This window comes from Delphinus delphis, chromosome 9, assembly GCF_949987515.2.
Source record: "Delphinus delphis chromosome 9, mDelDel1.2, whole genome shotgun sequence".
NCBI classification, from domain to species: Eukaryota; Metazoa; Chordata; class Mammalia; order Artiodactyla; family Delphinidae; genus Delphinus; species Delphinus delphis.
The window spans coordinates 61,297,360-61,318,864 of record NC_082691.1 but is presented as its reverse complement, the minus strand read 5'-3'; the positions used below and the strand labels follow the sequence as shown (position 1 = coordinate 61,318,864).

General features: G+C 43.3%; 1 protein-coding gene across 2 annotated transcripts in view; it reads right to left on the bottom strand.

The window, feature by feature from the left end:
- Positions 1-218: 218 nt before the first annotated feature.
- Positions 219-21,505, bottom strand: part of MTURN (maturin, neural progenitor differentiation regulator homolog) — a 31,041-nt gene continuing 9,754 nt past the window's right edge. Inside the window, exons 2-4 of one of the 2 annotated variants that reach the window (XR_009520629.1) lie at positions 21,198-21,320; positions 7,088-7,249; positions 219-5,694 (exon numbers count right to left, since the gene is read on the bottom strand). Coding sequence is in view for 1 of the 2 variants with exons in the window: in XM_060020668.1 (XP_059876651.1) it covers positions 7,139-7,249; positions 21,198-21,320 (234 nt within the window). In the remaining variant the exon portion in view is untranslated. Of the gene's footprint in view, positions 7,250-21,197; positions 21,321-21,505 lie in introns of both variants that reach the window. The other variant, XM_060020668.1, reaches the window with a different exon arrangement.

Genomic DNA, 21,505 nt, shown 5'->3' with positions numbered 1-21,505 from the left:
CCACCCGGCCTGACTTTACTATGAAAACCAGGCTCGTTTCTAAAGGAAACGAGACTATTTGTTACGTCCCTAAGCAAAACAGCCCAAATATTCCTATTTTGTGGTAGTTTTTATCCTGTATTCTTGATCACAGAAAGAAGGGACATGTAGGAAGGCAGGAGAAAGTATCCAGGGATGTCAGCACTGGAGCTAATATACACCCACTATTTTGGCTGGGATCTTTATTTCTTTTCTTTTTATTAGAGTTTACTTTTTACAGTAGTTTTAGGGTCACAGCAATTTTGAGCAGAAGATACAGAGATTTCCCTTTTAGCCCCAGTCCACACACATGCATCTCCCATTTCAACATCCCCCATGTAGCGATGCATTTGTTACAACTGATGAGCCTACAATGACACATCTTATCACCCAGAGTCCATAATTTACACTATAGTTCACACTTGGTGTTGTACATCCTATGGGTTTGGACAAATTTATAATATGTGTTCACCATTACAGTATCACATAGAATACTTTCCCTACTAAAAATCCCTGAAAATCCTCTCTGCTCCGTCTATTAATCCCTCTCTTTGGGGGTCTTTATTTCTAAAAGGGACCTTAGAGAAGATAGGTCAATGTCAGTCGCCCAGCCCTCGTTTCCTGAGACGGTATTTTCCTTATAAACTTTGCTTCCCACCTGCCCTAATCTCACTAGCCAAGATACATTCCTACAATGCTAGTGCCTAGAGGGAACTTGGAAATGAGTCCACACTCCTGTTTTTACAGATGAGGAAACAAAGGTGGGGCAGGGGGCAAGGGGGAGCTGGTGACAAGCCTGTGATCACACAGCCAGTCAGGGAGGAGACTGGGCTAGAACCTTGTCCCCGGGGAACCAATCTGAGAAAGATTCACTGCAAAGGGGAAAGTGGCTCTTTCCACCACCAGTCCCTGCACTCAGATAGAAGAGCCAGCTTACATCTGTTTCAAATTCTTTGCCCATTTACGTTGTTACATAATGTTGAGCAGAGATCCCTGTGCTATACAGTAAGTCCTTGTTGGTTATCCATTTTAAATATAGCAGTGTGTACAACAGAAACTAACACAACACTGTTAATCAACTATACTCCAATATAAAATACAAAGTTAAAAAAAAAAAGTCTATCTGTTAGCGCTCAACTAACAGTAAGAAATGAGTTCTCTTGTAAGAAAGCCTTTGTCTGAGGATCTTACACTAAGTGAGGTCTGGAACGCTTGCACACAGCCGACCACTCAGTACAATCTCTGACAACATCCATGTCCAAACCGAAGAAGCACGAATTAAGTTACCTGAAACACACACAGGAGCCTCTAGGCTGTGCCTATTAAGGCACTCGCAAATCTAATTTAACAATCTATGGAGACCTATTCATTTGGGGAAAGAAAATTGCTCTTGATCAAATAATGGGACTTACCACCAACTTCCAGACTTATTTTTTAAATGCCATTGTTTCTGAATAACAATTGGGCAGAAAGTAATGGGAAATGGTGTCATGTCATCGTAGAAGGACCACAGGTTTCTAATTGATGCCATGAAGGATTCCTAACTAGGACGGGGAAAAAAATCTAAAGTTCGAAGGAAGAGTGGAAAATTACGAAACACCAGGTACAGCATCAGGATAGGTTAATGTCTCCAAATACATCAATTATTAACATCTGAATCATATCAGTGGTTCTTGTAATCACTCCTCCCTCCCCATCCCCCTGCCCCACCGCAGCCAGGCTCCAACAACAGCAACCACAAAGCTGGCTGATGGTCCCTATTCCCGGTCCTCCTTTATAGCAAGTCAGGCGTCCTTTAGGACCAAACATGATGGAGAAAGTAAACAAGAGGCACATCGCAGCGGAATTCGGAAGGCTCTTTAATAGCAAGCGTATGGTAATTACATCGTTGGATGAGATCCTCACCCTCAGGGGAGAGAGGAAGGAGCAGGTGTGGCCAGGGTTCAATTCTGCGTTTACACTGCTGAGGCAGCTGATGAAGGGCAACGGTGTTTGGCAACCCATTTCACAGTTTTGTAATTTACAAGAGAGTTCTTTGAAAGGAATATAAAGGCAAAGAAAGCAGAGACACCCTGCATGAAACATTTCTCACCTGAAAAACAAAACCCCCAAACCATTCCTTGCTTTTGCTTCTTATGTAGACACTAAACTTACACAAATTAAGACTGGTTCACAGATAGTTTCAAGTTTTCCCTAGAACTGACGACTTACTTTCTCCTCTAAAAAGCTGACATTTGTACAGAGTATGGCTCTGTATCTTATCTGCCTAGCTATCAGAAGGTACTTAAAGTAAAAAATGAATCTGAAGAAACAAAAAAGAAAAAAAAAACCAGGCAAAGGCAGTTTTACAGGGAACAGACTGTCAGCTCTCTCTGTGGTACCGAGTAACTTGAATACACAGTTCTCAGAAAATGAAATGTTTATTTGTATGTGGCCTGGTGCCTGCTTTTTACTACTTGGGCCTCTTCGGCCATACCGTGCTTTAAGTAGACTTTCTACAACATGAAATGCTCATAGGTCCTCTATTTTTGTCATCCAGATTTAAATAAAAATACCAAAGACAACACATTATTTAACAATTTGCCCAAGGAACACGAGCTATAGATATCTTACCATGGACACCACGTTGCCACGGATACCAGTGGCTACCAGCGTTCTGGCAAGTCTGAGAATTATTCTGTATAAAATCTAAAAGACTTCAGCCTTTCATGCCATACCTGGTATCACCAAACCAAGATAACTGCTTGTGTCTTTATGGAAGAGGATTAGTTTTTAATTCAAAAAAACCTGAGGCTTCTCTGGTAATCTGAAAACTAAGCAATCAGGCAATGACGTCTCTTTGGAGTTAACACTCACTAGAGGGAAGAGGGGTCTGTGATCCACTTGAGTTTTAATTGTGCTCTTTTACAACCCGGAAGCCTGGTGGAGTAGGTGGGCTCTGCCCTCTGGCCGGCTGGGGCATTCCTGATCTGTAGCCTCCTCTGCGGCTGACAGCGAGGTCAAGTTTGGTTCCCGTTCTGCCTGCCAGGTGACTGGAGCCCCTTGCAGATCTGTCAGCACTTTGGAAATACAGGCTTCTCTGGCAGCTGGTTTAGTGAGGAACAGAACTCCACCAGATTTGCAAGACACCCACTGTCTCCTTGGCTGGGGGGCATTTTTTTGGGGGCGGCATTTTTAAAGCCACAAGGCCACCCCCGACAGAGGCCTTGCCTCTCAACATGCAAGCAGCCCCTTTGAGGAAAGCAGGATCCTGGTGAGATAGCCAGGACAACAGTTCTCTTGTATTTTATATGTTAACTGCCTCTTGCCTTTATATTTATTTAAAAAATCAGACCCTAACTCTCCCATTCTACCTTACTCATCTCCTCCTACCCCAGGTTAAGTCCTGCCTTTTCCTATGTGTCTCGCAAACCAGGAGAAATAAGATCTGTTCATACCACAGCTTCCCAACTTGTACATTTTAACATGAGGCAGACTCCTAAAATATAAATTCCAATGATGCTCCAGTATCACAGCTCTCCTAGGTCCATACACTTTGTGCTCTTATGAAACAGAAGCAATATTTAGACACGTACTTGTGCTAGGGAAAGGTTTCTGCTCCTATGTGGAAACACAGTGACTACGAGAGGAGAGGGGTTTTCACTTAAGGACACTGGAAACCTCAATTCTGGCACCAGGACACAAGGAGAATTCCTAAATTAGAGACTTTTCATGTTCTAGGCATGGGGGGAAAAAAGCACTATGTGTTGCTGGCAGCCTGGGAGACTTGAGTGGACACCGCAGTGTCCGTGGTGGTGGCAGGCATACTGTGGGGTCTCACCTCCCTCCAGAATCTGCTCTCTCACTCCCCGAAGTCTCCTTGGTATGATTATCAGGCAGGGAAAGTAACCGGGTAACCACTAGAAAAATGTCTCTGTGATTCACTCAAACCTGGGACCAAGGTTGTGGAACGTTATCACAGGTGTGACTTCGCAGCTAGCCCACAGTGATCAACAAGCAATCAACCATTCCCCTACTCACACACACACACACACACACACACACACACACACACACACACACTCACACACTCAGTCACTTTCTCTGTTACTTCTCTTTCTCTCTACTGGATGACATGGCAACAAAGCACTCATCTCTCACTCTCTTCCAGCTATTCTTCATGCGAATTCCCCGACTAAGTTAGGTTAAACTTACTCTACTTCCAAAGCCCCAGTCTGTCAGAGCACAAGGCAAATCCATACCTTCCACGGCACAGCAGCCAACTGGGACAAGTATTGATACGCTTTCCATATCTCCGGGGCCCCCCTTTACCCTCTCATCTGAGGACAGAATCTCATCAGCCCCTCAGCATCAGACCTGAGGGGGTTTCAACACGCACAGACTAACACAAACCTGTTCTAAGGTCATCCTGTGGCCAGGATCCTAAGGACAGCAAGATTCAAAATGCATTTGCTTCGCATTTCTCGAGAAGTTTCCTTGACTGTTGCTCTTCATACACACACACATAGTAAGGCAGTTAAGGAAGGACAGTGGTTCAAGCAGGAAGGGCCAACTCCCCTTTCTTCAGGCGAGTTAAATGACCTGTCCGAGGGCACGTACATGGTCACTGGCAGAGTCAGGACTAAACCCGGGCCTCTCTCCTAACTCCTGGGTCTACGCTTCTCCTGTGGTACCACACTGCCTCTCGGTAGGTGTGTTTACATGTTTGTGAGAGTCGGAACTCGGTCTAGCCAGGGAACCACTTCCATAGTGAGAACCACAGGCTGCCCGCGTCCCTGAGCGGCCAGGTGAAGCTCTGCACTGAGCCAGTTCTGATGCCACCCACGACCCAAACAGAGAATCCACAGCGCAGGTGAGTGTGTACATGTGCATGTGTGTCAGCATGCACTGGCCGGGATGTGCACAATCAGAGAAAACGAAGCTTTAGAGGAAACAAACCGATTCGCAACGCCCTCTGGGGTTTTGCCTTGAAAATAAGTAACACACAGCGATGTCCTTTCCTACCCCTGGGGCAGAACAAAGGCCAGATTTCTCCTCAGCCCACTGAATGGCTGAGTCTATCTCAGCTCAATTTTTATCAACAGAGAACATTCACATAATAATACCACAATGCATTTGGTCAAAGCCTAAACACTTTTTTCATAAAATACATTTTATATGTCCATTCCATTTTCAAACATATGTAAATTTAGATTTTAAGCCTCTACGTACAAAATTCCAGTTTACCTTTGAATGGAGCAAACCAGTCCAGCTTCTTCATTTCGGTGGCAGAAGTCATTCTTTCAGACTACAGTGTGAGCACGGAGCTTTGCAGACGCGGGCTCTACCTACGGGAGGCATAGCTCCCAATCACCTGTGCTCAGGTTCACAGCCAATCAGAACACAGGCGAGGGAGCAAAGCACGGAATCCGCTTGCTCCACTGGATAAAACCCCAAGGTTTGTTTTGTTAATAGGCTACTCCAAAGATAATTCATTTCACTTGAAGTTAACCTTTAATATGTTTTTCCAAGAAAAGAAAAAAACATGGGTACTGAAGCACAGATCGAAACCACGAAATTATTTTACCCGATGACTTAAAACTGTAGGACACCATTTTACCACGAGCAGCTGTACTCCTCACGGCACCAATCAATTAAACAGAAAATGTTGAGATAATCAGGTTTACACCAACATGCCTGGAAGATATACAAGACTCCCGTAAACTCCGTGGCCTCTGCTGCTTTTTTTTTTTTAATCTAAAACTTTGACAACCCAACAGGCATGTGTGTGCATGTTAAAAACAATTCCACCCCAGATGTTATGTTAAGTGTTGTAAAAGAGGCATTCTGCATCTTTTATTAGAACCAGAGATGCAGAAGGGTCTAAGCAAAATGAATGTTTTAAATAATTCCATGTTAGCATTGCAAAGAATTTCCCCCCTCAGTGTGTGTTGCTAAATGATGACATCAGTGTTTCCAGTTATGATAGTAGTTGTTTCTGTGAGTTGTCTGAATATTTGATCATTAAAACTTCCCTTCTGAACCAAGCTAACCCACGATTAAAAGATTCCCACCTTCATACGACTTTAAAACTTCACTGCAGTTAGGTTCCTCAAAGCACTTGATTACAATTTTTAAATAAATTATACAGTGGGATCCTTTCTTGACTTTTTTTTGAAGAATAAAAGTCAGATTAAGAAAGTAAAGAAGGATTCCATCGTATTTTTAAAAAATTTATCCTGGTTTATTTTCCTATTAAATTCATCTATGGCTTCAAAGTTTAAGTGGCACTTGGATTTGGGATGTTTTCATGATTTAACAAGTTGCCATCTTGTTATAAAGAGAGAAGGTAAATGTTTCATTTCATATGTGGGGTGGCTTATAAACGTTTTAAAGAAATCAATAATTTATGTCACCCCATTTATATTCTCCACTATTAGACTTTAAAAGTGGCTTTGGAATCAGCATGTTTTAAAATAACTGAACATGCAAATAATGTTTCTACCTAACCATGAACCAGCTGCTATATATCTAGGTAACTCAGTAATGGCAGAACCCTTAAAGGCTTCTTTGCCTCTCTTACCCTCTTAACCCAAAACTAAGTAATTCTCCTTTTCTGCCCTTGTATTTGCACTTGTGCAGTTTAACGACTAGATATTAAAACTCATGCTTTATAAGCAAAACCTTCCATTTACATACACTTAAAAGGTACATAAAAAGTGCAGACTGCATTTCTTCTCTGCCATGCTTTCTCTCAATAATGTCACCTGTGATGACTCAAAACATATCCTTAATACATTCAGAGTTCTCTACTTTTGAGTCAGCAAATGTTAGTTCTCCAACATAAACTCAAGAGAGAACAGTCAGCCGCAAAATGGACTCTAAATTCAAAATGGCAAAGGCTACCGAGACAACTCCATTAGAGACCCACTGAAACGGGAGTAAAATTCAGGTCACTTCTGAGCAAAGCTCATCCCAGATATCGTGTGGTCATTAAAAAGGTATTTCATTTTAATTTGGATGCTGGGAGTCAGACGTCCTGTTTCGAAGTGCTATTGCAAAATGCTAACCCAGGAGCTTGTGACCCCACCTCGGGTACCACAGGGCCCACTCTCCTTCTCAGGTGGGAGCCCTTGGAAGTCTACTGCTGACTGACCCCCATTTGGGGGTGGTCCGCCTCTGGCTCCTCCTCTTCCACGTCCGCACTGTACTCTTCAAATGCGTCGTCATCTGCATCCGGAAGCCCCAGTAACTACAGGGGAGAGAAGAGAAGCAGCTGTGAGTGCCAAATGGCCCACAGGCAGGAAGACAACCAAAGGCAACTGATCCAAATTCAACAAAGGGGGCAAGAATAGACTGTGGGGAAAAGACAATCTATTCAATAAGTGGTGCTAGGAAAACTAGACAGCTCCATGTAAAAGAACGAGATTAGAACACTTCCTCAGACCATACACAAAAATAAACTCAAAATGGATTAAAGACCTAAATTTAAGACCAGAAACCATAAAACTCCTAGGAGAGAACACAGACAGGACACTCTTTGACGTAAATCGTAGCAATATTTTTTTGGATATGTCTCCTAAGGCAAAAGAAAGAAAAGCAAAAATAAACAAATGGGACCTAATGGAACTGAAAAGCTTTTTCACAGAAAAGGAAATCACTGACAAAACGAAAAGACAACCTACTGAACAGGAGAAATATTTTCAAATGATATGACTGATAAGGGGTTAATATCCAAAATATATAAACAACTCATACAACTCAATATCAAAAAAACAGCCCAATCAAAAAACAGGCAGAAGACCTGAATAGACATCTTTCCAAAGAAGAAATACAGATGGCCAACAGGCACATGAAAAGATGCTCAACATCACTAATATGAGAGAAATGCAAATCAAAACCACAACGAGATATCACCTCAAACTTCAGAATAGCTATTACCAAAAAGTCTACGAATAGTAAATGTTGGAGAGGGTGTGGAGAAAAGGGAGCCCTCCTACACTGTTGGTGGGAATGTAAACTGGTGTAGCCACTATGGAAAACAGTGTGGAGGTTCCTCAAAAAATTCAAAACAGAACTTCCATATGACCCAGCAATTCTGCTCCTGGGTATATATCTGAAGAAAACAAGAACACTGATTCAAAAAGATACATGCACCCCCAATGTTCATAGCAGCATTACTTACAATAGCCAAGATACGGAAGTAAACTAAGTTTCCATCAACAGATGACTAGATAAAGAAGATGTGAGTTACACACCACACACACACACACACACACACACACACACACACACACAGGATTATTATTCAGCCATAAAAAAGAATGAAATTCTGCCATTTGCAACAACATGACTGGACCTAGAGAGTATTATGCTTAGTGAAATAAATCAGACAAAGACAAATACTCTGTTATTACTTATATGTGGAATCTAAAAAATAAAACAAATGAATGCATATAACAAAACAGAAAAAGATTCACAGATATATAGAACAAACTCGTGGTGACCAGTGGGGAGAGGGAAGGAGGGAGGGGCAACATAGGGGTAGGGGACTCAAAGATACAAACTACTATGTGTAAAATAAATAAGCAACAAGAATATATTGTATAGCACAGGGTAATATAGCCATTGTTTTGTAATAACTTTAAATGGAGTATAATCTATAAAAATACTGAATCACTATGTAATACACTTGAAATTAATATAATATTGTAAATCAACTATACTTCAATAAAAAAATTTCAACAGCACTTAACAGGAATTAGCACAGTAGCTATGGATTTCTCATGGGAGTCAGCTACCTCTATAATTATTTTCATAAGCTTATTAGATGAAGTGTCAATCGTACAATGGATTGGTGCCCAAAGGACTAAGTTTTACTGGAGAGCCTGGAGATTCTCTACTTTTAAGTATCATCCATGCATACACAAAGATACAATATCTATGCACACACACACACTGGGCTGTCAGCAGCAGTACAATGAACAGTGCTGACTAGCCCATCAAGATGTTAAAAATCTATTCTCCTCTATGTCTTCTTCTCTAAAAATGCACGCTGCTATTATTCGTAACACACATATAAAGGTATAGAGACTACTGAAATGTTCAACAAAACGGTTAAATAAATTATGGTGCATCTATAAAATGGAATCTTATATATCCACTTAAAATACTATTTTTGAGTTGAATGATATAAAAAATGTGCTCATGTGTGTAAAAAGAACATGATGAAAATTGCATTTTCATTATGATACAAATTTTTTTTTAAGTATACACAAATGCATAGAAAAAAAGACTTCAATGAAATAAATATATCCAAATTTTAAGAGTACTTTTTTAGGCAATGTGATTATGGGTAAATTTTTTCCTTTTCATCTTTTTGTATTTTCCAAATGCTCTATAATTATCATCAGGGAAATTCACAATAAATACACAGTAGACGTTTTCTTAAAACACTGGCTGGTCCTGGGTTAGAAACCGTGAGTGCCCTTTGCTGGGCCTGATCAATATGGACGAACGCGCTGGTGCTGGCAGGAAGCCATGGCTGCAGGTATCTTGCTTGGCCTTGTCTGCCATCACGGGGATGCCGACCCACAGCTCTTTGATGAACGTTTCTCACATGGTAGCCCCTTGGTTGACCATTTTCAGGCAACTTTACTGAATGGCCCTATGATCCAAACACTAACTGCATTAGGACAAAGTGAGATGGACCAGGACCATGGTCCTGCAGACCACAACTCTTGCAGGTCTCAGAGAGCCCTCTGAACACGCTCAGGACAAAATCATCTGCCAGGCATTATGGGTCATATGATGCACGTGGCCTGCCAAGGCACTACAGCCAACTGCAGGCACGTGCCTTCCCCTTAGAGCTCAGGGCTACAGCTGTCTCAGAGACACTGCTGACTGCGGGGAGGGGTGGGAGGGGCGCATCTCAGCTTGTTCGCACAGTCTGCACAAATCACATAGTCTGCACCAATCTCGTGTGTGCTGGGGAGAAGGGAAAAGCCCCTTTCCCCTACTACTGTCTCCCTTCCATATTTTACTGGGTGGAATAAAAGGCAAAGTTTGCCTCTAAAGAGGGAAAAAAATGGCTGGTTACAATGAACACAGATGACTAATGGTGTTCAAGTTTATTTCAAGAGCTGCTAGATGACACAGCAAGGTGAAAGTATCAAAAGAGTGGTAACATATAAACAGTTGATAAAATATAAATATTTTTGCCATTACCAAGAACTCCAGAATCACCTAAATGCCAAAAGAGGATGCATTATTTCAATAATAAATATAACTCCTCATTGTACTGAAGGGATGCTCCTTAAAAGAGGAATGGTCAATGGGTTTCTTCTCAGTTAACAAATCTGACTGGATGCCTGGAGCCTTGGGTTCAGGAGGATTCTGAAGCTCAGTGGGAAAGATCCTGGTCAGTTAGCAATGGCTGTCATGAGTACAGGGGACGCAGTTGAGGTATGCATCCACATATTTGCCATCTTGTCCTAAAGTGACATGCCACTGATTATTCTTTTTCATAATACGTTTAGATAATTCACAGGGACTCAAACTGTAGGTACCCCTTAACACCCACCCTCTCCTCAGCTTAGGGTGGCCTGGTAGAAGAGGTTCCAGCAAGCCAAGCATGAAACCCTTCCCCTCTCTCCTCTGCCTAGCTCTGTACCTTACCTTGATGTGAATCCAAAGCACATAGTTCTAGGTCTGTAGCTTCAGCCACATGGGAAGCCCTTCCCTTTGGCAGGAAATCTTCAGATGCTCATTTGAGAGCTGCTCTCCCCCTGTCCTTAAAGGAGGGAGAGAGAAGAGAAGCAGCTCTCAATGGCTGTCAGGACGTTTAAGGCACCTTAGCGGAGAATCTGAAGATTTGTTGAGAGGCTGTGTGGAAAAGGCACTGGACCTCGCGTCTGGAAGCCAGGGCTCTAGCTGGGGACCACTGCCTTTGCTGAGCCTCGGTGTCCTTCTCTGTAAAGTGGGAACCATGACATCTGCTCTACTCCAGAGAAACTATGGAGATTCAGTGAGAAAGTGAATGTGGCCATGGTCTGCAAACTGTAGAGTCTTATGTGAATCATCTAATTACATTATATTACCTTGCTTCTCATTTTAAAGCACAGCCAGTTCAATTATTCAAGGGGAGTTACTGCTGCATCAGTAGACTGTCTCCAGACCCTGCTTCTTCCTCTCTCTTCTGCTGGGCTTGCTTCTGGACTGCCTCATTGTTAATTAGTACTGTAGGAAGTAGGAAGAGAACTAAGAAACTCAATTCTATCAGCCTCTGCATTAGATTCTCAGGCTTACATTCCATTGAACCAACCAATTTTGTCACACTACGGATTCAATGATAATAGTTTATATTGGTTAAGTTACTATCTGCTAGGCACTGTATAAGCAGCTTTTCTGTATACTAATTCCTTTGGTCCTCATAATAACCCTATGGGGTAGGTACTATTATCTCCCTTTCACAAAGAAGATCTGAAGATGTTGAGTAAATTTGCTCAGAGCTGCCCAGTAGGAATCAGAGCAGGATTCAAACACAGGCCAGCAGGTTGTAGACATTACACACCTAACCGCCAGGCTACCTGGGAGATATCCTTCCAGCTGTCCATGCTGCTCCTATAGCTGGAGCCTTCAACGTTTTCTACTCGGTAATACACTTAAAAAAATTCAATATGCAATGTTAATATCAACATTTATGAGTATGTACAATTTGGAAGCATGAGGAGGAAAAGAGAAAAAGCACAAGAGCTAGAATTTGCCTGGGATTCCAAAGGACATCATACAGATATGTAATAATCTAGCATTCCCACCTCTGTCTCCATTCTCATTTATGGTAGGTAAGTCTAACTTCTGGGTTACCAGAGGCAGAGGTGAGGGGAGGGAAAATTGGCTGAAGGCAGTCAAAAAAGTACTAACTTCCAGTTATAACTTAAATAAGTACTAGAGATATAATTTACATCATGATAAATATAATTAACATTGCTGTATGCTGTATAAGCAAGTTGTTAAGAGGGGCCTCCCTGGTGGCGCAGTGCTTAAGAATCTGCCTGCCAATGCAAGGGCCATAGGTTCGAGCCCTGGTCCAGGAAGATCCCACATGCCACGGAGCAACTAAGCCTGTGTGCCACAACTACTGAGCCCGTGAGCCACAACTACTGAGCCCACGTGCCATAACTACTGAAGCCCAGGTGCCTAGAGCCCGTGCTCTGCAACAAGAGAAGCCATCACGATAAGAAGCCCGCGTACTGCAACGAAGAGTAGCCCCTGCTCACCACAACTAGAGAAAGCCTGCGTGTAGCAACAAAGACCCAATGCAGCCAAAAAAAAAAAAAGTTGTTAAGAGAGTAAATCCCAAGAGTTCTCATCACAAGGAAAAAAAGGTGTTTTTTTCCTATTTCTTTAATTGTTTATCTATATAAGACCATGGATATTCACTAAACTTACCGTGATCATCATTTCATGATGTATGTTAGTCAAATCATTATGCTGTATGCCATAAACTTCTACAGTGCTGTGTGTCAATTATATCGCAATAAAACTGGAGGGGAAAAAAAAGAATAGATTGAATAGCCAGACTGGAAAAAAAAATTTAATTTCTGGATCCAAATTTTTAACAGTCAAGAATTCGTATTAGAAACAGGACTATAAACAGACTGGGAAGAATCCTGAGTCCTTGCTTTTACTGCACTCACACACTCTTATAAGGGAAAGGAGACAGGCCAAGAAACCCTGTCAAGTATATTTAAATTGCTCCTGATAGAGTCATTCATTCCTACTTCAGCAAATTTTTTTTTCAGTTGACGGGAAAAAATCTTTATGATCACTCTGGACAACAGTGTTGGCACTCCCAGGGTCTTGCTTCTTCAGAACAGTCTCTGATCACGTAAGAACTACTGGAGCCCACCCATCCTAACAGGGTTGTACCTGGTGGGTAGAGATGCCAACCCTTGAGAATTAAAGCTCTTCAGACCCAAGAGAGTATCAGTTTTCTGTAGGACTAACTCCAGGTCTTTTTGAAAGTGTTATAAACTAGTTGAGGCTCTACTCAGTTGGCACTTAGCATCTGCTGTCTCTCACTCAAACACTTGGGCTAGAGTGTCTTTTTTTTTTTTAATAATCTTTTTAAAAAATTAATTAATTAATTTATTTATTTATGGCTGTGTTGGGTCTTCGTTTCTGTGTGAGGGCTTTCTCTAGTTGCGGCGAGCGGGGGCCACTCTTCATCGCGGTGCGCGGGCCTCTCACTATCGTGGCCTCTCTTGTTGCGGAGCACAGGCTCCAGATGCACAGGCTCAGTAGTTGTGGCTCACGGACCTAGTTGTTCCGCAGCATGTGGGATCTCCCCAGACCAGATCTCGAACCCGTGTCCCCTGCATTGGCAGGCAGATTCTCAACCACTGCGCCACCAGGGAAGCCCTAGAGTGTCTTTATAAAAGAAGAGGAGATAGTATCTAGGCCCTGGAGAGCACAGGCAACCAGCTAGGCCTTCGGGGCTTCCATTAAGTGCCCTGTGGCTTTAGAGGTTCCTGTAAGCTCCTTCCAGATGATTCTTTGAAGCAGCATTTCCCACACTTTGCTGTGTATGTGACTCACCCAGGATCTACCTAAAACGTAGATTCTGAGTCAGTGGGTCTCAGGTGGGATCTGAGATTCTGCTTTCCTAACAAGCTCCCTGGTGACGGGGATACTGCTGGTCCAGAAACCACATTCTGAGTATTGAGACCCTAAAGCATCTGGGGAATTTGTCACGATTTATCTTAATGATCCATGATGCTGGTGTTACCAAGAAACCTCTGATGGGATCCTGGTCAGTCTGTCTTTTTGATAATAATAAAAAAAAAAGGTGGGGGGGTAGGTGGAAAAACTGATGAAACACCCAAATGGGCAAGAGTAATAGGTACCCTCTTATTTTAGGGGCTATCGCATGTTCTACAAAAGGCAAGGGTTTGAAAAAAAAAAAAAAGACAAGGGTTTGAATGTTCACCATATGAGCAAAAAACAAATGCCATGATAAACTTAAATTGTCAACATTCAATGTGTGTGTGTGTGGTTTTGTTTTGGTTTTTTTTTTTGGAGGTAGTGGGTTGTTTTTTTTTGTTTTCTTATTAATAGTTTTTTACTGAAGTATAGTTTATTTACAATGTTGTGTTAATTCAATGTGTTTTTATTAAAATCCACACTTGTGCATAATCTTTCCTACCAGACTTTCTGACCAACTGGGGCAGCTTCCCACAAGTGGATTCTCTCTCTTCTTCCAGACTCTTGACCAGACTAGAAGAGTAGAAGCAAGAATTGAACTTTTTCTGGGTCACAAAGGGTCTTCCTGTGGGGTATAATCCCTGGCTCTCCAGCCACTAGTGGCAAAAATAAACAACAGCCAATCTTGCTCATGCCAGTAAGACTTAATTAAGGGAATTTTTCTGGTGGAAGGATCTCTGTTTCTCAAGAGAAAAAAACGTGGAGTCATACAGCAACCCCAGGCAGGGGACCAGGGTCAATCAGAGTGAGAAAACCTAGGGAAGCACAGGCTCTCACTCCAGGTAGGGCCATCAAAGCAACAATGAGAACCTGCTGTATAGCACAGGGAACTCTACTTCACTTCGCTGTACAGTGGAAAATAACACAACATTGTAAAACAACTGTATCCCAATTAAAAAAAAAAAAAACATCAACCAAAACAGCACAGAAAATCATCACAGCAACAGGTGCCTCATGACCCTAATGTCCACAGTGCTAGTAAGAGGAGAATACTCCAGGAGAATAGAGTAAAGCTTTGAGAGAACTAAAAGGCAAAGATTAGTTTTGGTTTTGCAGCTAACTTGGAAATGGTAAGTTCTCTCTTCTTTTGTGAACTGTTTTCTAGTGGGGGGGGGGTGGAGGGGAGGAAGGACTGTTAATCATCACTAAATAAAAGATATAAAAACATGGAGGAAAAAAAATGACTGGCATGGCCAGCATTATTTAGACCCATAACCACTATTTCATTATCTAACTCAGTCATGTGATGGCTGGCAACTGTCAATCCAGGGCCACTTAAACAAAAAAAAAGTAGGACTCCAACGGTTCTCCAATTCGCATTGATCAAGCCTAGTGACGGGTGTCTCCGAAGCCATTACTGGTGCCAGGACGTGGATAAACCCTCCCGCTCACAGATGGCAATGACAGCACTGTCATTTGCACACATGTACCATTTGGATATGACATTGCAGCAGGAAGGAAAAGAAAAAACTAGGTAGAAGCTAGGCGGCCCCTGGAGTGGAGCAGAATATAGGTCAGTCCAGGAAGGAAGCTGTCCCGCTGCATGCACGGAGCCACATATCCACCCAATAAGCATTTCCTAACAGCAGTTAGGAGCTGGAAATTGAAACAAACCTCAGTGGGGTGGCTGGGCTTTGATAGCCCTCTGTGTTCTGATTTTGAAGCTCCCCATGCATCCACGAGGCAGAGAAACACGTATGACCCCCATTTTAAAGATGGGGGCACTAAGGCTGAACACCATGGGCTGGGAGCCGGCCAGGCCAGGGCTAAGCCACCTTGCCCCACCCAGGGACATCTCTAAGGTTCTCTGGGCTATGGGGCCAAGATGGGCCCTTCTGGTCTTTCTTCTTGGCCGGCCCTCCTCCTGCTCCAACATTGTCCAGATCTCGCCCTTTCAAGCCCCACTCCTGGCGAAGCCACTGCCAGCACTTTGTTCCTCGATGAGCCCACTCACATCTGATATTCCCAGTCCTTCTGACACATAGTAGATAAGGCAGTTTTTTTAAAAAAAACACAACATAGTTCCTGATTATAAATGTCTTCTGTGACATCATGGAAAATTTAGAAAATCCAGAAGAGAAAATAAATATCACCCCTAACCCTGTCACCAGAGGCTCTTTGGTCATATGTCCCTCTGGGGGACAGGAGCATCCATTTGTCCCCCTTGTAGCACTAGCCTCAAACCCACGGAGTTGTACGGATCAGGTACTGAATGGATGGTTATTATTTTGCCAAAACCAGTGTCGATAAACTTTTGGCAATAATACCCCAACACTGCCCCCTTAAAATCTCTTATCTTAGCCAGATGCTTCTGTTAAGCGTGTGTTGAAATCACTTAGCAAATTGTTTTCTTCCTCCATCAAAAACCTAAGGGTCCTACAAAAGCTTTCATTACTGAGCTCACTTCTCAACAGTATTTTGCCGAGTGTCCCCATCCCGTCCGTGTCAATGCCAGCATTTACTCAGTGCTTATCCTCTGTGCCGTGCGCTGCACTAAGTCCCCAACAAGAATCGTGTCATTTAATCTTCATAGCAATCCTAAGGTAACTATCATCATTTGTTTCCTACTTTTACAAATGAAAAAACTGAGAAACAGCAAGGTCAAGTAACTTGCCTGAGGTCACACAGCCAGCAAGTGACAGAACTGGGATTTGAATCCAGGCAGCCTGCCCCCAGAGCTTGGGTTCCTCATCACTGTAGTAACCCGATTCTGCATAACTAGGTAAAGGGACCACAACCAACACCCTGCGGTCGGTGCACACTCACTGACATCCTCTCAGGAAACACTTCCCCAGAGAACCAGCAGATCGGAGTAAGCAGGGCAGGGAATGGAACTCCTTTGCACTGTATCTAGCAGAGTATCTAGACCAAAATAAATGCTCAATTTTGTAACCTGGAGTTTCCCTGTACGTTTTTGTGGCTCTGTCTCCTACCAGAAAGCCAGCTCCTTGAGCGCAAGGGCTGGGCACCCTGCCCTGCCTCTTACTCTCCAAAGCGGTGCTTTGGCAAATAGCAGATGATCATACATTTTGTTGATCATGTGATGAAGAGATAGAGAAAAAAGAGGAGGAGTAACATGGTGAATAAGAAAAAGAATAATTATTTTTTCCTTGTCAAATCAAATAACAGATTTCTTTGGTAGGGCATGGACTTTGTGATATTGATTGTTTCAGCGCGGGGAAGGCAAACAGAAAGGGCGGGGGGGAAGGCAAACAGAAAGGGGAGGAAAAGCACACAGTCTACAAAATTGGAATGTCCAAAGGTAGAGAGTGCTACTGTGGCACACTGAGCCTTGCAGGCAGGATCGCTGAGGATGGCCAGAAGATGACTCCATTCTTTGGCCCATGCAGGCAGGCATGCGTGGGCTTCAGCGACGTTAATTGACCCTGCTTGACTGATGCCCCAAAAGGCAGCAGAAGGCTGTCAACAGAAAGGTCCTTATCTTTCTGGAGAGATTACCCAGCGTAGGGGCTGGCAGTGGGCTGGCCAAGGTAAAGCAAGAATTCCAAGCCATGAATGAGGCTGTTCTAAGATGAAGGTAAAAATATTCCTTCTGTGGTTTCCCCAACTATAAACAAAAAGGAGCTACACAGATTGATCAGATTATCCAAAATTTTCAGGGGATGAGGTGCTCAAGCTTACCAGCGTGATAACCGTGTAGCATTTGGGTACGTGCTACTTCAACAAATACTTTCAGCTACAACAGCAGTAAGAGCCTTCCCTGGGTCTTATTTCTAAATCCAAAGCTCCTTTATATAAAACAGGTAAATACCAGGGGGAAGAAATACACTCTTCAGTGGAGAGGGAGAGGGTAAAGGCTTCCCCACCGATCTCCAGCAGTCCCTCACCTGGGTCTGTAACACTCCCTCTCATCCGATCTGGGGCACATCCTGACTGAGAGAAACCCAAAGCTGTGTGCATTTCACCCTCACTAGTCCTGAGAAGGCCTCCAGCCTTTCCCGTGGGCAGAAAGACCCAGCCAGAGTGCCCAGCACGCAAAAGCTTCCCCACCAAAGGGGGCGCCGTGCCAGGTAAAGGCCCCACCTCGGGAGCATCATCCCTGCCCACTGTGGCGGAAGGCTCTGCTTTAGAAATGAACTCTGGAAGCCCAACAGCGTTAAACGAAATCCGTGTGTCTCCGTGACACAAAGCAGCTTGATCTGAAAGAAAGTATTCAACCAAGTCAATCGCTTTTAGCTATGCATCTGGATTTTTTGGACTGTACTTTTTTCCATTTACACGTGGCGGCCTGGTTGCTGAAATACAGCCATAGACTTGGTAAAGCAAGGTGGCAAAAGAAGTCCTGGTGGGAGCTCACCTTCTGCAGTTAAGCCCATTCTGCAGGTAGTCTGTTGCTTGCCCCCACAGATGACAGCCACATACAGAGAATCAGGTGGCAGGCTAATGGGTGGAACCCCCCTGAGGAAGTCAGCTGCACAGTGAGTATCATTTGCTAATTAGATAGTTTGGGGGGGGGTTAAGATTTGAGGGAACCAGTTTTTAAAAAAAAATTTTGCTTGCCTTGATATCTCTAGTTGGATGTCTAACAGGTATTTCAAACACTGACACGTCTATAACCGAGCTCTTGATAGTCTCACCCCTGAACTTTCCTCCTGCGGCCTCATCCATCCCAGTCAAGGAACACCATTCCCTTCACTGAGTAGATGAGGACCTCTGGAGTCAGCCATGTCTTCTTTTTCCCACACCACACTTCCAACCCATCAGCAAGTCCGGTTGGGTCTACTTTCAAGGCATCTCCAGAATCCGGCCCATTTCTTCCACCTTCACTGTGACCACCATCCTGGTCCAAGACCTATGGCCTCGCCTGGATGAAAGCAACAGCCTCCTCACTGCGCTCCCTGCTCCCACCCCTGCCTCACAGCCTGTTCTCTACTCAGCAGATCCCTCTTATGCTTAAACCCCTCCAGCGGCTCCCCAGCACACGGGAGTACAAGCCCAAGTCCTTCTGTGACCTGCAAGCCCCTGAGGTTCCTCGGATTCATCTCTCGAGGTTCCTCCCCTCCCCCCCAACTCAGGCCGTACCAGCCCCTCCTTGTTCTCTGAACACTAGTTTTCTCTCCCTCCCTCTGTGGTCATATTTGCTGTTCTCTCTACTCGGAAAGCTCTTCCTGTAGCTCTCCTCATGGCTCACATCTCACTTCAAGTTTTACTCACATTACCTTCTCAGTGAAGCCTTCCCTGCTCCCCTAGTCAAAACTGTCAGTGCCTCTGACACTTCTCACCCCCTTTCCCTGACTCATGTTTTTTTCTCCTCAGCACTTGTCACTAACACATTATGTGTTGTACTCATTTATCTTATGTTGTACTTATTTATCTTCTCTCTCTGCCACTAGAATACAAGCTCTGTGAGGTCTAAGATTTTCATCTGTCTGGTTCAACTGCTAGGAACAGAGCAGTAAAGAGTGCCAAGTGCCTACTGGGTACTCAGTAAATACATCTTGAATGAGTGGAAGTGGGATAGACCAGTATCTTTAAGTCAAATATCTATTTTGAATAAGCCAAACAGGCTTAGAAAATTAACAAACAACAAAAGGAAATGGTTGGACAAATGATACAGATCAGATAAAGTGACAAAATCCACTTGAAATTCCACTTTTTATAATGATGGATTAAGTGATAGTGATCAGGACAAACTCCTGCAAAGAGAACTAAAAAATCTGGATTCAATATGAAAAATGCCTTCTTAAATATATTGAGAATTAGCACCCAGAGAGGTAAACCTATCATAAAAAGCTGCTTTTGTCCTCAGGACATCTGCTGACCTGGAAGAAACTTCTACTGCATCCTTGGCCTACTCTAAGAGCTAGGGAGACCAAAGTCAAACCCAGGGCCTTTCAAAGGAGCAAACTGTTATAAACCATTGTCACTTTAGGCTAGGACCCCTATGCTATGGTCTGAGTATTTGTGTTCCCCCCTCCAAATTCATATGTTGAAATCCTGACCTTCGAGGTGATGGTATTAGAAGGTGGGCCCTATGAGAGGTGATTAGGTCATGAAGGTAGAGCCCTCATAAATGGCCTAGTGCCCTTACAAAAGAGGCCCTGGGGCTCTCTCTGTCTCCTTCCACCATGTGAAGTTCAAGTGAAAAGATGGCCATCTGTCTAGGAAGTGGGCCCTCACTAGATACCAGATCTGCTGGCACTCTAATCTCAGACTTCCAGCCTCTAGAACAATGAGAGATAAATTTTTGTTTATAAGCCACCTAGTCTATGGTATTTTGTAATATCAGCCTGAACAGACTGAGGCTGCTCTCAGAACAAGGATGAACCAGAATAAACCAGGCCTGCAACCTGACTGTCCATCACCTGGAGAGTTCTAAGAACGACAAGTCTCAAACTGATTGAGGGTGGTCTCTGACTGACAGGGCCCCTCCAGCCCTGGCAGAAGCAAATAAAAATCCTCTCTGGAGGAAAGTACCATCATCTTAGGCCTCAATATACCCCTATATATAAATTTTCAAATACAAATATTCAAGCATGCAGAGATAATCCAACATGCAAAGAAACAAGATACCAGGACAGGGAACCAGTGGTAACAAAAGCTGACAAAACAGACTCCCAAACCTTGAAATACTGGAATATCTGACAGTCTCTCATGCAGCCAAGCCTACCATGTTCAGAGAAACAAAAGACAAGTTTGAAAATTCCAGGAAAGAAGTATATACTATTTTAAAAGATTTGAAAAAAGAAAAAAAAAATAAAGAAATCCTAGAGCAAATAACACTGAGCATGTAGAGCATTTATGGTGGGCAGGGAATTTAACTTAGGGCAAGTGTCACGTAATCTGACTTTCTCTTCCAATAAAGATAAAGAGAGAAGTAGTCTTCAAATTAGGGGTGAGTATTCATTTTACATGTTTTTCAGCTATAATGAAACAAACTGTCAGCTAACCACAGACATACAGATTCCTAAATCCTAAGGGGGTTGGGGGAAAGCAACCTCTGTAAGAGACTTCATAAAAAGAGAAAAGAACAGAACAACTATCCAATTTCCTCCTTCTCTATATCCATCAACATGGAGGCACATCCTTTATATAGCCTTCTGGCAATTTCCTATCATAAGAGAACCTCCATAGCACTTCCAAGCATTTTGGTTTTAAGTCTACTGGATGAGAACCAGAATACTCAGTTGTCTCATAAAGGCTCTGTTTGCTTCCCACCCAATCAGAGATTCTTAACTCAAGTGATGCTAGAAATAACCATCATCCCTGCAACAAACAGCTGTGTCGCATCCCGTTTCCCCCTCCCTCTCCGCCCTCAGCCTCCCTCCACTAGCTGCTATCTTTAAGCCACAGGGCAGACAAGAGAAAAACAATTAGTCACCCCAGGTTTTGCCCACTTTCCCCACAATCCATGTCATTCAATGCACAATCACTGGAGACAACAAGATGGCTTTAGAAACCAAGCAGGCACCTACAGGTCTGAAAGACTTGAAGACTTTTTCCAAGACTTCATGGAGCGTCTTCTTGCCGCAGGAGGAGATATAATCCTGTGCTAGCTGCAAAAAAGGCAGGCAGTCCTCGCTCTCACTCCACACGTGCTACATGCCCGCCGGCAAGGGAAAGGAGAAAACAAAGACACACAGTTATTATACTCAGTTTGAAATAAACACAGCCAAGAAGATTTTTTTTTCTTTAATTACGTGAATTTGAAGAAGGCCTCCAGTCCAGAGTAAACTCCATATAGTCATCCTTGATTTGTTTGCACTGAAGGAGATCAGAAAAT